This window comes from Theropithecus gelada, chromosome 1 (genome assembly GCF_003255815.1).
Source record: "Theropithecus gelada isolate Dixy chromosome 1, Tgel_1.0, whole genome shotgun sequence".
NCBI classification, from domain to species: domain Eukaryota; kingdom Metazoa; phylum Chordata; class Mammalia; order Primates; family Cercopithecidae; genus Theropithecus; species Theropithecus gelada.
The window spans coordinates 55,451,401-55,472,215 of NC_037668.1; the positions used below are offsets into that span (position 1 = coordinate 55,451,401).

At 41.8% G+C, this 20,815-nt stretch overlaps 1 protein-coding gene across 4 annotated transcripts in view; it reads right to left on the reverse strand.

Annotated features, from left to right (window-relative positions):
* Positions 1-20,815, reverse strand: part of EYA3 (EYA transcriptional coactivator and phosphatase 3) — a 120,761-nt gene that overhangs the window by 10,718 nt on the left and 89,228 nt on the right. For all 4 annotated transcript variants that reach the window (XM_025356006.1, XM_025356031.1, XM_025356024.1 and 1 more), the window contains 5 exons: positions 18,254-18,343; positions 15,607-15,665; positions 11,715-11,875; positions 8,015-8,129; positions 6,855-6,976 (listed from right to left, as the gene is read on the reverse strand). In XM_025356006.1, coding sequence (XP_025211791.1) covers positions 6,855-6,976; positions 8,015-8,129; positions 11,715-11,875; positions 15,607-15,665; positions 18,254-18,343 — 547 coding nt within the window. The remainder of the gene's footprint in view (positions 1-6,854; positions 6,977-8,014; positions 8,130-11,714; positions 11,876-15,606; positions 15,666-18,253; positions 18,344-20,815) is intronic.

Here is a 20,815-nt window from a genome sequence, read left to right on the forward strand (position 1 = left end):
TGAGCCTGCGGGTGCCAGGTCTCAATACAATAAGCACTACAGAAAATCTATCTTTCAGATGTGGGAGACTCAGTGAGGGCTCTGGGTTCCTATGATATACATAATGCAACCAGCAGCAGTAACAATATCTGAAGGGAGCTCTCATATATGTTCCCTTCCACCCAATCCCTAGGAAATGAAGTAATTCAACCATACAAAAAAGCATGGAGAATTACCAGCCTTGACAACAAAGTGAGACCCCATTTCTACAAAAAACAGGAAAAGTTAGGCATGGTGGTGTGCACCTATAGTCCCAAGCTACTTGAAAGGCTGAGGTGGGAGGGTTGCTTGAGCCAGGGAGGTCGAGGCTGTAGTGAGTCGTGATCACTGAACTCTAGCCTGGTGAGACCCTGTCTCAAAAAAAAAGAAAAAAATGCCTACCACCAATGAAGCTTTGTAAAATCTTAACACTTCATAGTTGCTGTATTTATTTACTTATTTATGAGACAAAGTCTTGCTATGTCATTCAGGCTGAAGTACAGTGGCACAATCATAGCTCACTGCAGTCTCAAACTTGTGGGCTGAAGTGCTCCTCCCACCTTAGCCTCCAGAGTACCTAGGATTGTAGGTACAAGCCATCACACCTGGCTAATTTTTTTTTTTTTTTTGAGACAGAGTCTTGCTCTGTTGCCCAGGCTGGAGTGCAGTGGCATGATCTTGGCTCACTGCAACATCCGCCTCCCAGGCGCAAGCGATTCTCGTGCCTCAGCCTCCCAAGTAGCCGGGACTACAGGTGCCCCCTACCATGCCCAGCTGATTTTAGTAGAGACTGGGTTTCACCACATTGCCCAGGGTGGTCTTGACCTCCTGAGCTCAGGCAATCCGCCTGCCTCAGCCTCCCAAAGTGCTAGGATTACAGGCGTGAGCCACGGCTCCTGGCCACACTTGGCTAATTAAAAAATTTTTTTTGTAGAGATGGGATCTATGTTGTCCAGGCTGGTCTCAAACTCCTGGTCTCTAGTGATTCTCCCACCTCAGCTACTCAAAGCCCTGGGATTACAGGTGTGAGCCACTCCACCTGACCCTTATAGTTGCTTTAGATTAAAAAAAAAATAATCAAGACATTACAGAACTTCTCAAATACCCCTAAAATGTAAATATTTTAAATCTTTATATAAATATTACATACTGTACATTTATCTGTCTACAATGTTTTTTGTTCATCAGTTTTTCTTTTTTTTTGAGACAGAGTCTTGCTCTGTTGTCCAGGCTGGAGTGCAATGGTATGATCTCGGCTCACTATCATCTCTGCCTCCTGGGTTCAAGCGATTCTCCTGCCTCAAGCGCCCGAGGAGCTAGGATAACAGGCGCACACCACCACACCCAGCTAATTTTTGTATTTTTTTTTTTTTTTTTGAGATGGAGTCTGGCTCTGTCGCCCAGGCTAGAGTGCAGTGGCCAGATCCAGCTCACTGCAAGCTCCGCCTCCCGGGTTCACACCATTCTCCTGCCTCAGCCTCCCGAGTAGCTGGGACTACAGGCGCCCGCCACCTTGCCCGGCTAGTTTTTTGTGTTTTTTTTTTTAGTAGACACGGGGTTTCACCGTGTTAGCCAGGATGGTCTCGATCTCCTGACCTCGTGATCCACCCGTCTTGGCCTCCCAAAGTGCTGGGATTACAGGATTGAGCCACCGCGCCCGGCCTAATTTTTGTATTTTTAGCAGAGATGAGGTTTCACCATGTTGGCCAGGAAGGTGATCCACCCACCTTGGTCTCCCAAAGTGCTGGGATTACAGGCGTGAGCCACCGCACCCAGCCTACTGTTTTTCATATTAATCCTTATGAGTATATGTAATTTTACTTCATCCACTTTTAACTGCAATATAGCATTCTGTTGTTTGATTATATGTATCAATTTTCTGTTCATGGACACGTTTACAGACCAGTTATTTTCTATTATGAATAAGGGTGCATCAAAAAAATCCTTGTACATGTCTCCTTGTGCATGTGAGAATTACTCAAAGGTAGAGGTTAGCAAACTTCTTCCATAAAGAGTCAAACAGTATATAGTATATATTTCAGGCTTTGCAGGCCCTATGGTCCCTGTTGCAACTATTCAGCTCTGCTACTATAGTGTGAAAGCAGCTGTATAAAAAAGTGGGCATGGTTTCAATAAAAACTTACACAAACAGCCAGAGGGTAGGATTTAGCCCATGGACTGTAATTTGCAGACCCCTGTTCTAAAGTATATATATATATATCTATATCTTAAAAGTGGAATTGCATGATCAAAGGGTTATATACACCTCAAACTTCATTAGACATTAACGTTCTCCAAAGCAGGTTATATCCATTTTCAATTCCATTTGCAGAGTCAGAGTTCCCATTACATTGTTAGATTTTTTTTGTCTATCTGATGGCTGGAAAATGTACCATATTTAAATTTGCATCTTCTTAATTTGCATTTCCTTAATTTGTGAGGTTAAGGACTTACTCATATATTTACTGACAGTCTTGTTTCCCTTTTCGGCAAACTGGTTGTTTCAAGGTTTTTGCCTATTTTTCTATATTCAAAATTGTCTCTTGCTTACTGATTTGCAGGAGTTCTTTGTAGATTCTGCATTCTTTTTCTTTTTTTTTCTTTTGAGATGGAGTTTTGCTCTTGGTGCCCAGGCTGGAGTGCAATGGTGCAATCTTGCTTGGCTCACTGTAACCTCGGCCTCCCGGGTTCAAGCGATTCTCCTGCCTCAGCCTCCCGAGTAGCTGGGATTACAGGCATGTGCCACCACGCTCAGCTAATTTTGTATTTTTACTAGAGATGGGTTTTCACCATGTTGGTCAGGCTGGTCTTGAACTCCTCACCTCAGGTGATCCACCCACCTTAGCCTCCCAAAGTGCTGGGATTACAGGTGTGAGCCACTGAGCCCGGCAGGAGTTCTTTATAGACTCTGTATTCTAACTGCCAATTAAATGTGTTGTAAATACCTTCTCCCAAAACGTGGCTTGTCTGGTTACCTTTTTTTCAAGAGACAAGGTCTCCTTTTGTTGCCCAGGCTAAAGTGCAGTGCAGTGGCACAGTCACAGCTCACTGCGGCCTCCTTGAACTCTTGGGTTCAAGTGATCCTCCTGCCTTAGCCTCTTGAGTAGCTGGGATTATAGGTACTCGCCACCACACCTGGCTAATTTTTATTTTTGTAGAGATGGGGCCTCACTATGTTACCCAGGATGGTCTTGAACTCCTGGCCTAAAGTGATGCCTTAGCCTCCCAAAGTGCTGGAATTAAAGGCATGAGTCACTGTGCCCAGTTTGTCACTTTATGTTATATTTAACGTATGTAAAAATAAAAGTTCCATGTAATCAATGATCTTTTTTTTTTTTTTTGGCTTTTTATACTATCTTTTGATTCTTAAAAGAGGTCCATCCTCACCTTAAGATCATACAGATACTCTTCTATATTTTCTTCTAAAAATTAAAAAACTTACCTTTCATGGTAAGTTTTTAATCTACCTGTAATTTATTTTTGCATATAATGTAAAGAAGGAAAACAATTCTGCCTTATTTTTCTATATAGATAATCCAATTATCGTAGCATCACTGATTGAAGGTAAATTCCATGAGGACAGAGGATTTTTGTCACTGCTGCATTCCTACTGCCTTGGCGTTGCCTAGCACACAATAGGCACCATTATTATTTTTCCTCATCTAGTGGATCGTTTCCATTTGCATATAAAATAGATATAATTTCTCTTATGAATCTTATAAATCCTCTGAAGTCCATATACCTCTAGAGCCACTACTTCATTTTTTTGTTCTTCTCCAAACAAACCTCCTTAAAGAGTTGTATAAAAGTTCCCTTCTCCAACTCTCTTTCCATTCTCTCGCATTTACTAATAAGTTAGTAAAAATATTAGAACAGGTCGAATAAAAATATTGTTATACCAGTTCTATAAAATTTCAATTCTCTTAAACTACTTCCAATTAGGGTTTAATCCTGGTCACTCCCCTAATCAAACTGCATGTCAAAGCTATTAATGACCTTCATGTAGCTAAAAATAATCTTCAATTCAATTCTCAAGTCTTTTTTTTTTTTTTTTTTTGAGACAGGGTCTCACTCTGCTGCCCAGGCTGGAGAACAGTGGCGTAATCACGGCTCACTGCAGCTTTGACCACCTGGGCTCAAGCAATTGTCCCACTTCAGCCTCCCAAGTAGCTGGGACTACAGACATGCTCCACCACTCCCAGCTAATTAAAAAACAAACAAACAAACAAAACAACAACTATGTAGCCTAGGCTGGTCTTGAACCCCTGGGCTCAAGAAATCCTTCTGCCTCAGCCTCTCAAAGTGCTGGGATTGGCCGGGCGCGGTGGCTCAAGCCTGTAATCCCAGCACTTTGGGAGGCCGAGATGGGCGGATCACGAGGTCAGGAGATCGAGACCATCCTGGCTAACACGGTGAAACCCCGTCTCTACTAAAAAATACAAAAAACTAGCCGGGCGAAGTGGCGAGCGCCTGTGGTCCCAGCTACTCGGGAGGCTGAGGCAGGAGAATGGCGTGAACCCGGGAGGCGGAGCTTGCAGTGAGCTGAGATCCGGCCACCGCACTCCAGCCTGGGCAGCCTGGGCGACAGAGCCAGACTCAGTCTCAAAAAAAAAAAAAAAAAAAAAAAAAAGTGCTGGGATTACAGGCGTGAACCACTGTACCTGGCCCTTGGGTCTCATTTGACCCATCAACAACATTAGAATGAGTCGATCAGTCTTCCTTCATTCTTTCAAGACACGATTCTTCTCATTCCCCTCCTGCCTGCCCAGGCGGGAGTGCAGTAGCGTGATCTCAGCTCACTGCAACCTCCACCTCCCAGGCTCAAGCAATTTTCCTGCCTCAGCCTCCCAAGTAGGTGGGATTACAGGCTCACACCACCATGCCTGGCTAATTTTGTATTTCTGGTAGAGACAGCGTTTCACCATTGTGGCCAGGCTGCTCTTGAACTCCTGACCTCAAGTGATCCACCTGCCTCAGCCTCCCAAACTGCTGGAATTACAGGTATGAGCCACTGCACCTGGCGTCTCTTAACAATTATTATTATTATTATTATTATTTTGAGATGGAGTCTCACTTCATCACCCACGCTGGAGTGCAGTGGTGCAATCTCGGCTCACTGCAACCTCCGCCTCCCAGGTTCAAGGGATTCTCCTGCCTCAGCCTCCTGAGTAGCTAGGACTACAGGCATGTGCCACCACACCCAGCTAATTTTTTGTATTTTCAGTAGAGATGGGGTTTCACTGTGTTAGCCAGGATGGTCTCGATCTCCTGACCTCGTGATTCACCTGCCTCAGCCTCCCAAAGTGCTGGGATTACAGGTGTGGGCCACTGCACCTGGCCTCTTAACAATTTTTAAGTGTAAAGTTCCGTCATGTTAACTATTGTATAACAGATGTCTGGAATGTTTTCATTTTGCATGACTGCAACTCTACCTCTGTTGAACAACTCCCATTTCCCTTCCCCTCCAGCCTCTGGCAGTTATCATTCTACTTTCAGTTCTATGCATGTGATTACTTTACAAGTCTCATATAAATGTAATCACATAGTATTTGTCTTTTTGTGATTGTCTTATTTCACTTTTAGCATGTCTTCAAGGTTCATCCATGATGCTGCCTGTGACAGAATTTCCTTCCTTTTTAAGGTCAAATAATATTTCACTGTATGTGTATACCACAGTTTGTTTATCCATTCATCCACATTTGACATTTGATGTGCTTCTAAGCTCTGAACTATTGTGAATAATGCTGTTATAAACATGAGTGTGCAGATATCTCTTTGACACCCTGCTTTTGGATATTTGGATATATTTCAAGAATCTGAGACCCAATTCTTTTAGATATTTACCCAGAAGATTACCCTGGCTGACCTCAAACTCCTGGGCTCAAGTGAACCTCATGCCTCAGCCTCCCAAATACCTGGGACTACAGGTATGCACCACTGTGTCTATCAACAGCTGCATCATTTTACAATCTTACCAACAGTGCACAAAGGTTCCAATTTCTCCACATCCTTGTCAATACCTTTTATTTATTTATTTAGAGACGAAGTCTCGCTCTGTCACCCAGGCTGGAGTGTGGTGGCGCAATCTCGGCTTACTGCAAGCTCCGCCTCCTGAGTAGCTGGGACTACAGGCGCCTGACACCATGCCCAGCTAATTTTTTGGTCAATATCTGTTATTTTATTTAAGACATAGGGTCTCATTCTGTCAGCCAGGTTATAGCACAGTGGCAAGATCACATAGCTCACTGCAGCATTGAACTTCTGGCTCAAGTGACCCCCCTACCTTAACCTTCCAAGTAGTTAGGACTACAGCTGCGTGTCACCACGCCCAGCTAATTAAAAAAAACTTTTTTTGTAGAGACAGAGGTCTGCCATGTGGCTGAGGCTGGTGTTGAACTCCTGGCCTCAAGTGATCCTCCCGCCTCAGCCTCCCAAAGTGGTGGTAATACAGGTATGATTCATCTTGCCTGGCCACCATTTTTAGGTATACAGTTTAGGGCTTGCTTTTTAATCTAGTGCTTTTTCTATTATATTACATACTCTCTGTGAAAAAGAGAAATTTGAAATGAGGCAAAAATAGATTTCTAAGCTAGATATTATGTTCTTTCAAATATTATCAAAGAGCCTGCTTATGTAACTTACTACCTATGAGAACTTGAGCAAGCTATATAACTACTAAGCCTCAATTGCATTACCGAAAATATTAGAAGACTGTTGTGAGGATTATAGGTATTACATATAAAGTGTCTAATAGAGGGGCTAGAAAATAATAGGTGCATCATGAGTAGAAAGTTTTATTGCAAGGTCAGTAACAAGAAACAGCATAGAAACCATACCAATTTTGGTAGCACTATAGATGTTCTCAATAGGAAATATTTCTCCTAGTCCATATAGGAGAACCTTGGCCAGGGCTGGAACCAGCTGGGTGGTAGTAATCAGAACATTCACACAATTCTTTCTAGAAGGGAGTAAAAGGGAAAAGAAAAGGTGAAACTAAACCAACCTGGGAGCAAGAATTCATATGTGCCAACTCTTTAGAATTTAATTATTAAAAATTAACCTTAAAGGACCTGGTATGATACTGTTCAGAGCCAATGTTCAGCTACTACTCATTATTTCATGTTCATTTACTTTCTATACTAAAGGGCAGAGGTTCTACTCATTTTTGTCTCTTAGTGGATGCAGAGCAGCAACTTAGTTAATTCTTGCCTTATTTCCCCTCTAACCATTCTAGTCACAAATACTTGTTGAAAAATACCACCAACCCATGTCACTGATGTCGTATTTTAGAAAACAACAAAAAGTTCTGAGCTGTACTCTTTCATCTTAATGCAAGTCAGTCCATGAGATATGATTTGTGTTTGCTTTGTTCTTTATACAATAGCAACACAGATTGCAGAATACACATTAATTTTACATGTCCTTTACCTTCACCAGATATCCACTCCTTGGTGTCAGTTTTACTGTTTACTACATTGTGGATCTGGAATTCCTGCTTTGAGGGAGGGAGCAATAGGGTATCGGTGCAGACACAGACTGGTGCATTTATTTCCCAGTCTAAGCTTCATGTTGAAATCTCCTTAATCTGCTTAATGTACCCTTTTTCTTTTGAATCTTGCCTTCTTGAGTGGGTTTGGATACACTTCTTGGAGCTTCCTGTACCTAGGATATTCATAATACATCTCCTCCATGTATTCTTTGACGTCACCAGGCCCAAATTCCAGACTAGAGATTATGGGTTACTGAAGTTTTAATTTCTTGAGCAAAAAGTAAGGAGAAAGAAAAAGGATTTCATATATAAATATTCTCTTAAAACTAGAAGGTGTGCTGTTAACATAAAATGACCTTGCTTCCCACCTAACACAAATACTTCCCTACATCATTTAAACTCCTCTCTACCCCATCTCAAACCCTGTTTTAGAGAATGGCTCATCCTGAACTGGAGTAAAAGAATATGTCTCTGAGAGGATGAGACCTAAAAGAACCATTTCCATACCTGGATTGGATGAGAAGTAAGGACTTTAATGCAGTTCCTAACCAGGAATCTGTTAAAACTTCAATTTCTGCTCTTAATCTCTGCAGTGCTTCCTTCCTCTGGGGACTGAGGAGGCCTTTAGGAATAAAAGCAAACACATTTATCATTTGACAACATACATTTGCTGATACTGAGAAAGCAACTTCTCAATTCAATTTAAAAAGTGTGAGTCACTGAAATACTCTACTGAGTTTGTATATATACATATATATATATACACACACACACACATATATATATTTTTTTCCCATGAACACATGTGCTTTATTGAATTCCACTGTAGACAGGCGAATATAAACTGCTGTATATAGGGGTGGGGTCAAGAGGGCAGGACCAACAGCCCCAGGATGCAGGGTCATCAGTGGAGTACATGGGCTCTACTACTGGCCTTGGAGGTCCTTTATCTTCTGAGAAATTGCTTGGAAGATTATCACTGAGCTAGTGGTGAAAAGCATGAGTGCAATGACCGCAGGGATGTTGAGGAACAGGGTACAGATGTTCAAGCACTTAGTGGTGGAAGCACAGGCCTGGGCCCTAGTCACGTCACCCACCATCTTCCTGTCCCTAGACTTCATGCAGTACGCTAATGCTATGAAGCCCATGAAGCACCAGTTCATGAAGAGCATTTTGAACAGGGTTCTGGCATGGAGATCTCACTGCGGATGTGGATCACAGAGGACATCGAGGGAGCAGAGCTATGAGGTGCCCCCAGCATGGCAACCTCGTGTTTCTCCTTGAACATCTCCTAATTTGGCGGGAGGCCAGTGTTGGCGTGAGTGAACAAGGATTTGGAAGTGTGGTTCTTGGTGTCAAGACAAGACCAGTTGCCTTTTTTGTTTGAGATGGAGTCTTGTTCTGTTGCCCCGGCTGGAGTGCAGTGGTGCAATCTCAGCTTACTGCAACCTCTGCCTCCCGGGTTCAAGCAATTCTCTGCCTCAGCCTCCCGAGTAGCTGGGATTATAGGCAGCTGCCACCACGCCCAGCTAATTTTTGTATTTTTAGTAGAAACAGGGTTTCATCATCTTGGCCAGGCTGGTCTTAAACTCCTGACCTCATGATCCACCCGCCTTGGCCTTCCAAACTGCTGGGATTACAGGTGTGAGCCACTGTGCCCGGCATTTTTTTTTTTTTTTTTAATTTCTCTTCTTGGAGAAACCTTAGAGTAGTGCTACTCAGAATGCCATTTTTACTTTCTTTATCAGAGTGTTTTGGGGATGTTCAGGCAAAAATAAATTTTTAAAGAAGTGTTGTTACAGGGACACAATAACAACAATAAAATCAACTGACAGAAATAAGAAGATTCTGGTGCAAGCTCCTTCTTTCATCGCCAACCAATAGCATATCTTTGGCAGACTGGTGGACCACATTTTGAATTGCACTGCTTAGAATATGACATCAAGGACCAAAGTGTGAAAAATTAGTGTTACAGCTAGAAGAGTCCTCAGCATTTCTAATCTCTCTGTAAAGAAACCAAACCCAACGAAAAAAAGGGCCCTAAGATTACACAGTAAGTCCGTAGCTTTTGGTCTTAAGAAGTCTTTCCATTACTCCACACAACTTCTATGGTGACTACATGTCCGCTTGCTTCAGAACATGTTGACATGAAATTCCAGGTTGAATAACTAATTCTCTGTACTGTACTTCTGAAACAACTCCAACTGATAACACACTAAAACACTGCCCAAGACTAGATATCTAAGCACAAAAGAGAACTCATATGAATGGGAGCCTGCTCTCAGACACTTCAGTTAAAATATTCAAACAGTAAATCTGGATCTGAATTTTCTATAGTGAAGGTTAAAAAAAAAAATCCTGTATTCTATTAGTAATACTCCATAAAAGCAGATGGCATTTTTGTGAGGAGGAGAACTGGAGTATAATTTGTTTTCAGATTGATGGTTCCACAATGCAAGTCTAGAACTAGACGACTGTCTTAACATTTTAGATAAAATGACAACAAAACCAGTACCTATATATGATACACTCAACTAATACATGATGTGACACTTTCATCAATTCATATTGGTACAAAACATACAGCTGGCCATTAATTTTAATCTGTTCTCCAAAGTAGGCTCAGAGGATTCTCACACAGGGTTACATCACTTTGTTCAGGAAACCAGGTCCAGGCATTGGGCAGGAAAAAATAAGAGACTCAGGCTGAATATGGAAACTAACAAAAGAAAGGCTAATGTTTGTGAGAAAGAAAGTGCAAAAAGACTTGGAGTTGCCAAAATAAGAAATACTGGCATTGAATCATGAGAAAAAATAAGCAATAAAAAAGGGAATCTGAAAAAAGTAATTAGATTCCTAAAGTCTGGAAGCCCATGATTTTTATCTGGTATTAGAGAGCTGTTAACTGAAATGAACCAAATTGATCTTTAAAGTCTTGTCCCTACTTTCTGCACCATATTGTAAGGCAGCATATTATAGTACAAGGGCTCTTGACCTTGAGTAAAATACCTCTAGTCTAGCAGTCCTCAACCTTTTCAGCACTAGGGACCAGTTTCGTAGAGGACAATTTTTCCATGGACCCAGGTGGGGGGCAGGGGGTTTCAAGATGAAATTGTTCCATCTCAGATAATCAGGCATTAGATTTTCATAAGGAACATGCAACTAGGTCCCTTGCATGTACAGTTCACAATTAAGATTTGTACTTCTATGAGAATCTAATGCCACCAGTGATCTGACAGGAGGCCGAGCTCAGGCAGTAATACTCACTTGCCAGCCCGCTTACCTCCTGCTATGTGGCTGTGTGGCCTGGTTACCAACAGGTGGCTGACCAGTACCAGTCTGAGGCCTGGGAACTGGGGAACCCTGCTGTAGGCAGTCTATGTAATCTCTGAATCTTCGAGCGACATTTTGTATGTATGTATATCTTTGAGGGTGATGGTTTACAGTTTTAAATATTTTCTCAAAAGGGTACCTCACTAAAAAAGGAGCTGCATGAAAGTACACTGGACCAAAAAGTTAGGGAATGTGAATTTCAAACATGGTATGGTTACAAATCTGCAATGTGACCATGAATAAGCTGCCCCGACTACCCCTATGATGGACATCACTTTTCTCAACTGCAAAATGAGGAATTTAGATTAGACTTCTGTCTCTTTTAATTCAAACAATCTATGATTAATTAATTCTAAATAATAGAATTTTAGGCATAGTGGCATCTGGCATTTGAAATATTTCTGGTCAGAAAGAATTTCCAAGATCCTTCAAATCACAACACATTGATATTGCCAACCTACAATCCTGGACCTAGATTTCCATCCGCGAAAAGTTACTAGCTAGTTCTATTTGACTTGTCCTGATAGTTACATAAACCAGCCCCCAAAAAAATGTGGCACCCTATTACCTAGCATTGACAGTAGTTGTGATACATGTCATCAAACATAATCTACAGAACACGTTTCCTTTAAAAAGGCATTTGTCCAAAGAGAACAAGAGAACTTTCCAAAATTATGCTTAGAGAAGCCCGTTAGAAATATAGAGCTTCCTCCCAAAAAGTTTCAACCAAACCTCTATTTTTTTAAATACAGAGTTTAACATGTTACTGTGGTATAATTTATAAGCAGTTATGGGGAATCTAAGGAATCCCTGGAAAGGAAAGGAAGAAACCAGGAAGAAACAGAGAATCAGACTGGTTAGATGCCACACTTACCACCCACGTTGCTTTTATGCTTATCATAGATTTCTCTCACTTTCCGGTAGCGGAAAGCTAGTTTCCTCATCCAGTCCACACCTCCCTGAACACCCACAGAGGAACCATGGCTGCCACTACCTCCTGAGCCACTGAAACCATCTGTTGAGAAACTGTAGTTGCTGCAAGGAGAGAAGACAATAAAAATTAAAATTTATACAGCATAAAGTTTTTGTTTGAGTGCTATTTGGTTGGGTTCTTGGTATCTGATAAATAAGGCCAATGGCTTTAAGGATCTTCTTCCTTGGTCTCTGTCAGAGTCTATCTTTCATTAGTTCTCTATCTCACACTTATTACTTTTATCAAAGAAAGGATTGAAATGAGAGAGGGAAGGAAAGGTAGAAACAATTCAAGCACCAGCATTCCTTAGAGGTTGACTTGGGATAAGGCATCTTTTTCACTAATGACAGAAAATAACCACACAGTGAAAAAAGCAGAATATAAAATTTTGTGAGTACACATACACACACAGTGATGGCAACTATGTAAAAAGGAGAAACATGAAAAAATAATGAAAGCAAATAGTCTAAAATGCTAACAAGGGTAAGATAATGGTAGATACTTTCTCAAGTGATCTGCTGGCTGGTTTATGTTCATAGGTCACTGTGGTAGCTTCAAAATATATCCACAAATTATCTGATATTCTTCTCTTCTAATTCTGCTCCCCTTGGGTATGGACTATACTTAGAATATAAATAGAATGTGATAAAAGTGATAGTGTTAGGCTTCAGAGACTAGGTTTCTTCTGCTCTCTCTTGGAGCACTTGCTCTGGAAGAAGCCAGCTGTCACGTGAGAACATTCAAGCAGCCCCATGGAGAGGCACGTGTAATGAGGAACTAAAGCCTTCTGTCATCAGCCACATGTCAGAGATTGGAAGCACATTCTGCAGCTCTAGTTAAGCTTTCAGATGATTAGAGTTTGAGCCAACATCTTGATTTCAACCCCAGAAACTCTAATTGAGAATTACCTCTGGGGCTGAAATGTGGTAGCTCACGCATGTAATCCCAGGCTTTGGGAGGCCGAGGTGGGTGGATCACCTAAGGTCAGGAGTTCCAGACCAGCCTGGCCAACATGGTGAAACCCTGTCTCTACTAAAAATACAAAAATTAGCTGGGTGTGGTGGCGCATGCCCGTAGTCCCAGCTACTCGGGAGACTGAGGAAGGAGAATCGCTTGAGATTGGAAGGCAGAGGTTGCAGTGAGCCAAGATCGCACCACTGCACTCCAGCCAGGGGTGGGGAGGGAGGGGGTAAGAACTACCCCTGGCCAGATGCAGTGGTTGATGCCTGTAATTCCCAACTATTTGGGAGGCTGAAATGGGAGGATTGCTTGAGGCCAGGAGTTTGAGACTGGCCTGGGCAACATAGCAAGATCTCATCTCTAAGAAAAATTGTTTTTAATTAGTCGGGTATGGTAGCATGTACCTGTTGTCCTAGCTACTTAGGAAGCTGAAGTGAGAGGAACACTTGAGCCCAGGAGGCTACTGTGAACTATGATCGCACCATGGCACCTTAGCCTGGGCAACAGAGCAGGCCCCGTTTCTTTGAAAAAAAAAAAAAAAAAAAAAGAACCACTTCTGTACACTTAAAAAATGACAAAGATGGTAAATTCCATATGTATATTTTACCTTGACAAAATAAAATTTGTAAAAATAAATTAATAATAGATTTTCTAGATTTAAAATCCTTTAATTTAAGTAGGCTGAGTGTGGTGGCTCATGCCTGTAATCCCAGCACTTTGGGAGGCCAAGGAGGGGGCATCACTTGGGTCCAGGAGTTCGAGACTGGCCTGGGCAACACAGGGAGACTCTGTCTTTAAAAAAAAAAATGGAAAAATTAGCTGGGTGTGGTGGCATGTGCCTGTGGGCCCAGCTACTCAGAAGGCTGGGGTGGGAGAATCACTTGAGCCTGGGAGGTTGAGGCTACGGCAAGCTATGATCACAACACTGTACTCCAGAGCCTGGGTGCCAGAGCAAGACCCTATCTTAAAAGGAAAAAAAATTTAAAAAAAGAAATTGAGTACAAGCCGGGTGTGGCGGCTCACACCTGTAATCCCAGCACTTTGAGGGGCTGAGGTGGGTGGATTGCTTAAGCTCAGGAGTTTGAGACAAGTGTGGGCAACATGGCACTCATCTCAAGAAAAATACAAAAAATTAGCCAGGAGTGGTGGTGTGTGCCTATCATCCCAGCTATTTTGGGGGCTAAGGTTGGAGGATCGCTTGAGGGAGGCGGGGACAGTGGTTACAATGAGCCGAGATGGTGCCATTGCACTCTAGCCAAAAATAAAAAAAGAAATTGTGTAAAGAGTAATAAAATTAATAAAATAAAATTAAAAATGTTAAGTATTTTTTTAAAAAGAAAAAACTAGCTAGGTCACTTTTAAGTTCCTCACCTACAGAAGCTGTGAGAGGATAAATGTTTCATTGTTTGTTTGTTTTTCAAGATGGAGTCTCACTCTGTCGTCCAGGCTGGAGGGCAGTGGCATGATCTCGACTCATTGCAACCTCTGCCTCACGGGTTCAAGCAATTTTCCTGCGTCAGTCTCCCAAGCAGCTGGGACTACAGGCACATGCCACCACGCCCAGCTAATGTTTGTATTTTTAATAGAGACAGGGTTTCGCCATGTTAGCCACATTGGTCTCAAACTCCTGACCTCAAGTGATCAGCCCGCCTTGGCCTCCTGAAGTGCTGGGATTACAGGCATGGGCCACTGCGTCTGGCCATTTAACTGTTTTAAGGTACTAAACTTTGGAGTAATTTGTTGCATAGCAACAGATAATACAATCATACAAACTAGGAAGGATTAATATTTCATAAGTAAAGATCTGAAAATGACTGAACAACTTGGTTCAATCAAAAGTTAAAATAGATCCCAATATGCTAAGAGTGAGATTCTGTGCTTAAGAAAATATAGCTGCTAAGATATGATAGGTTAGCCACACGTATAAGAGAAGAAAAAAACACAAAAAACTGGGATTCAGAGCAGAATATAAACTCTTCAGATCAGACCTTTCCCTGAAAAGAACAGTAAAGTGTCATAAGAATTATGCCCTCCATGACCATGTGCCAACACAACATGTACAACTGGATGCTGCACCTGAAAGTGAAACCTTCCAATATTCTCAGCTCTACCTGACTTGGTCCTTATTAAGGTGGTATGTCCAGTTCTGCTCCGCATTTGAGAACTCATGGATGGAACACTGAATTTTGGGGTAGTTACTGGGAAGAACATTTTACTTATAAAAAGGAATAAACATTAAAACAAACTAATATGAAAAGATGTGACAGGTTTTTTTCTTATAAGTCTTTAAGTTAGATAAATTTTTGGATCCTTCTTAGCTAAGGCTACTGGGTCAAAAGAAAGAGGAATGAGAAGCCTGAGCAAGCATTTTGCCACTGAGATCTCCTTGGTTTAGCTTTCACTATAATAAAATGTGGAAGACTGCCTTACAGAGATGAGGTTGCCCTATGCTATCCAGGCTGGTCTTGAACTCTGGGACTCAAGTGATCCTCCCACTTCCAAGATGCTGCAATTGCTGTGTGAGCCACCGTGCCTGGCTTGCTACCCATTCTTTAAGGTTCTGCTCTAATGCTACTCCACTGAGCAGGCCTCTCCAATGTTGGCACCACCCACTCCCTATCCCCACCAGAATTCTTTCTTCTCGTGCTCCACAGCATTTTCTATTGTCACCTTCTCACACTGTACATCATGGTTAATTGTGTTTGTTTCTGTCTCCTAACAGGTTGTGAGCTCTTTCAGAGATATATTCTATTTATCTTTGTTTTCCTCCAAACCTAGACAGATCTTGCACATAACAAGTGTACTGGTGTCCAAGAATCATTATGTTTATCACCTCAAGTCTTGGCCATTGTCATCAGAAGCCACATCTTCCACATGTACCTGGTCACACTCCTGTTAAAAGACAAAACACACTACTTCAGTCCAGGGAGTAGGAGTGGTATTACCATAATGACATACTATAAAAAGACTACATACAGTGTCAGGATAATGAAATGCCTTATGGAATCGCTTATGTGTGAGTGATCACTCTCATACCCCTTGCTGTCCAATTCCTTTAAGAACTGATTCACATCCCACAGTCTTCATGAATTCTGTAACTATCCCATCCCTTATTTCTACTCCTATTTCAATATTTCATTTCTCCAACAGCTCATGGGAATAAGCACAAGCTCCCTTACACTTCAAATGTTCTTATGTGCTACACTAGACTGTAAGTCCTATTACAGTGCAGGTCTCTTGGGGCAGGAGCCACATCTCACATCTCCTTTGCATCTCTCTGATCTAGTCCAGTATCCTTATGTAGGTTGTGCCCAGTAAATTTTTATAGACAAAACAGATGCTGGTAGAGTGTGGTATCAAAACCGAGAATGACTGAAATTTCTAACTTCAAAGTCAGGAGTTAGAAGAGGTCATCTAAGTCAATCTCCTCATGTTTTAAAAGTGAGGTGAAATTATTTTCTCAAAGTCATACAATTAGTGAGTGGTAGAAAGAGACTAGAAATAACCTAGGTGTTCTGCTTCTTTTTTTCCCCCTGCTTCTAATCCAAGGTTCTTTCCACCAAGCCCATTCTACTACTGACATAAAATGCCGCCCACTGCCTAACTGATGGATGTACTCCTCTGATACCACCTAGGGTACCTGCATCAGAATCCTCTGGGGAAGTTTTTTAAAAATGCATATTCTTGGGTCCATCCCAGACCTACTTGAATCAGAATTTCTGAGAGTGAAGTCCTAGAATCTCCACTTTTAAGAAGCTCCCCAGGTGATTCTTATGCCCCCTAAAGTTGAGAAGCACTGACCTGGGGGGCAGGAACACATTCAGGTCAAATTCTTCACAGAACTTTCAGTCCCTGAGTGAGGACTATGTCTAGAAAATCATTACAAATACAATTGGCAATAATTATTGGCATGTAGTAGGTTTTCAATAAATGTTTGCTGAATAAAAACTATGATGTCCTAATTTATCAACATATGAAGTTGAGGGAAGATTTAAGCATTATGGAGTTTAGACAAAAGTACTGGAACTTGGGGCACTATTAATTTATTGAAGAATTGTCTGTTGAGTAGAACAGACATTTATTTTAAAAGAGATGGGATTACTTTTGTTGGCTGGGTGCAGTGGCTCATGCCAGTAATCCCAGTACTTTGGGAGGCCAAGGTGGGAGGATCACTTGAGCTTAGGAGTTTGAGACCAGCCTGGGCAATACAGTGAAACCCCATCTCTATTACTAAAAAATAAAACAAAATAAAATAAAAAATAAATTTAAAAAAAAGATTAAAAAAATGATTACTTTTCTTTTTCTTTCTCTTTTTTATTTTTAAAAAGACAGAGTCTCTCTCTGCTGCCCAGGCTGGAGTGCGGTAGTGCAATCTTTGCTCACTGCAACCTTCGCCTCCTAGGTTCAAGCAATTCTCCTGCCTCAGCCTCTTAAGTAGCTGGGATTACAGGTGTGCGCCACCATGCCCGGCTAATTTTTGTATTTTTGGTAGAGACGGGGTTTCAGCATGGTGCCCAGGCTTGTCTTGAACTCCTGACCTCAAGTCATCTGTCTGCCTCGGCCTCCCAAAGTGTTGGGATTACAGGCGTGAGCCACAATGCCCAGCCTATAAAATCCTGTATTATTTTACTTGAAAATTTTCACTCTTTTTAAAACTAGGTAAATATGTAGTACACAGCTCAAAATTCAAAGGACATGAAGTGAAACATGTGCTCCCTCCCACCTTTGTGTCCTAGCAACTCATCCCTCTCCATAGATGGTAATCACTGTTGGTAGTTTCCTGTGTAGGATGATTGCTTAACTGAGGCCCAGAATGAGAACATAACTTTCCCTATGTGAGATTCACATTCTGGTCTTCTGACTCCCTGTCCTGTGCTCCTTCCACTACACCATGTTCACCTCAAAGGTGAACTCAAATGTCAAAGCCAAAAAATTTCACCATGAAGCTCTTAGTGTTTCCTGGTTTTTCCGGCACGTAACTATAAAATTATTCTGAATATCAAGGTTAACCTATATATGAACAACAAACATGTATAAAATATGATGGGTTAGAGACAAATCAGGAGACTATCCTTTAAGAATGTAAAATGGAAGAAAAGTCAAAATATAATTGAGAGTACAAATAATCAAACTCACTTTATATATATTATTTAATATAGATTATTAAGTTAGAATATTGGTTTATATGTCAGTGTTTTGCCTGATGCGTTGGCCTTTCTCCTAGTACTAGATCACCTTCAAATAAACTAACAAAAATCAAATTTTTGAGCTAATAAAATTGAAGGTCAGAATCAAAACCGTGGTGACTCAACCACAAGTACTATTTCTCTAAGACTATGTATGTATGCCTTAGTGGCCAGCTGGCCTCTCCATATCCACCCTATCTAACCACATATTTTCTAAATATAATAAGTAAAAGTTCTAAATAGTTATTGAATAAAATGTCTCACTGAAGCACAGAAACAATTTAAAATACTTACCTCTAAGTCATTGAAAAATAGATGAGTATCAGCCACTTCAAAAATCATTTCTTCCATTGTTAAACCTGAGCCAATCACTACTGTTGGGTCCTAGAAGACAATAAGAAAAAATCAGCTTGACTTGGTAGTCACAGTCCTCGTTCTAATCTTCAAATTTCAAAATTATTTTAGGTCAAGGCCAAAACACATGAGTTCCCAACTGTGCTTCAAACTATCATTGATGCAATTTCATTCACAGTTATGAGAATCTACAATTGTAAAATAGAGAAGGTATGGACAGTTACAAATTTCAGGACCTTAGTTTCTAGAAATTAGTAGTTTCATAGAGATAAATGAGGACAGAAAATACGTTTTTTTTTTTTTTTTTGAGATGGAGTCTCTCTCTGTCGCTCAGGCTGGAGTGCAGTGGCATGATCTGGGCTCACCGCAAGCTCTGCCTCCTGGGTTCACGCCATTCACCTGCCTCAGTCTCCTGAGTAGCTGGGACTATAGGTGCCCGCCACCATGCCCGGCTAGTTTTTGGTATTTTTAGTAGAGATGGGTTTCACCACAGGATGGTCTCGATCTCTTGACCTTGTGATCCGCCTGCCTGGGCCTCCCAAAGTGCTGGGATTACAGGCTTGAGCCACTGTACCCAGCCAGAAAATATGTTTTTAAAAAGACACAATGCTGGCTATGCAAGGCAGCTAGCTCACACCTGTGATCTCAACACTTTGGGAGGTTGAGGTGGGAAGACTGTTTAAGGCTAGGAGTTCTAGACTAGCTGGGGCAACAAAGCAAGACCCCCGTCTCCACAAAAAATAAAATTTGGCTGGGTACAGTGGCTCACGCCTATAATCCTAGCACTTTTGGAGTCCAAGGCAGGAGGACTGCTCAAGCCCAGGAGTTTGAGACTAGCCCCGGCAACATGGTGAAACCATGTCTCTATAAAAGTTAAAACAGAAACAGCTGGGCATGGTGGTGCACACCTGTAGTCCAAGGTACTTGGAAAGCTGAGGTGGGAGAATCACTTGAACCCAGGAAGCGGAGGATGCAGTAAGCTGAGATTGCACCACTGCACTCCAGCCTGGGTGACACAGTGAGACTCTGTCTCAAAATGTTTGTGTGTGTGCGCGTGTACTTATACACATATATATCACTGTATATATTTATATAAGATATATACATTATATATACAGTGATACATAATTTATATAAATTATATCACTATATAAGTAAATACATTCACATATATGAATATACTTATTACATTAATATATTATTTTAATATATATTTTATATAATGATACATATAATACAAGATATATATATTGTATTTTCACATTCTGGTCTTCTGACTCTCAGTCCTGTGCTCTTCCCATTATATCTTCTTCACCTCAAAGGTGAACTTAAATGTCAAAGCCAAAAATTTCACCATGAAGCTTAGTGTTTGTTTATAATGTAAAAAAAAAAGTTTTTCATGTAATGATATTATGTGTATATGTAAATACATAAAATTTTTTTTGGCCGGGCACAGTGGCTCACACCTGTAATCCCAGCACTTTGGGAGGCCAAGGCGGGTGGATCACGAGGCCAGGAGATCAAGACCATCCTGGTGAACATGGTGAAACCTCATCTCTACTAAAAATTCTAAAAATTAGCTGGGCGTGGTGGTGAGCACCTGTAGTCCCAGCCACTCGGGGGGCTGAGGCAGGAAAACGATGTGAACCTGGGAGGTGGAGCTTGCAGTGAGCCGAGATCGCACCATGGCACTCCAGCCTGGGTGACAGAGCGAGACTCCATATCAAAAAAAAAAAAAGGAGTCTCGCTCTGTCACCCAGGCTGGAGTGCTGTGGTGCAATCTCAGCTCACTGCAACCTCCGCCTCCCGAGTTCAAGTGATCCTCCTGCCTCAGCCTCCCTAGTAGCTGGGATTACAGGCACGTGCCACCATGCCCAGCTAATTTTTGTATTTTCAGTAGAGACGAGGTTTCACCCTATTGGCCAGGCTGGTCTCAAACTCCTGGCCTCAGGTGATCCACCCACCTTGGCCTCCCAAAGTGCCGGGATTACAGGCATGAGCTACCATGCCTGACCAATATATAAAATTTTTATGCACATTTGGGATTACAGACAAGAGCCACCATGCCTGGTCTCTCTCTCTCTATATATATATATATACACACACACACACACACACACACACACACACATATATATTTTTTTGAGATGGAGTCTCACTCTGTCGCCCAGGCTGAAGTGCAGCAGCGCGATCTCAGCTCACTGCAACCTCTGCCTCCCGGGTTCATGCCATTCTCCTGCCTCAGCCTCCCTAGCACCTGGGACTACAGGCACCCGCCACCATACCTGGCTAATTTTTTATATTTTTAGTAGAGACAGGGTTTCACCGTGTTAGCCAGGACAGTATCGATCTCCTGACCTCGTGATCCAACTGCCTCGGCCTCCCAAAGTGCTGGGATTATAGGTGTGAGCCACTGCGCCTGGCCTGTATATTTTTATAATCAGTTTAGTTATATAGCTTATCAGTTTATGTCAGCATGCCAGACTAGACACTAAAAGCCTG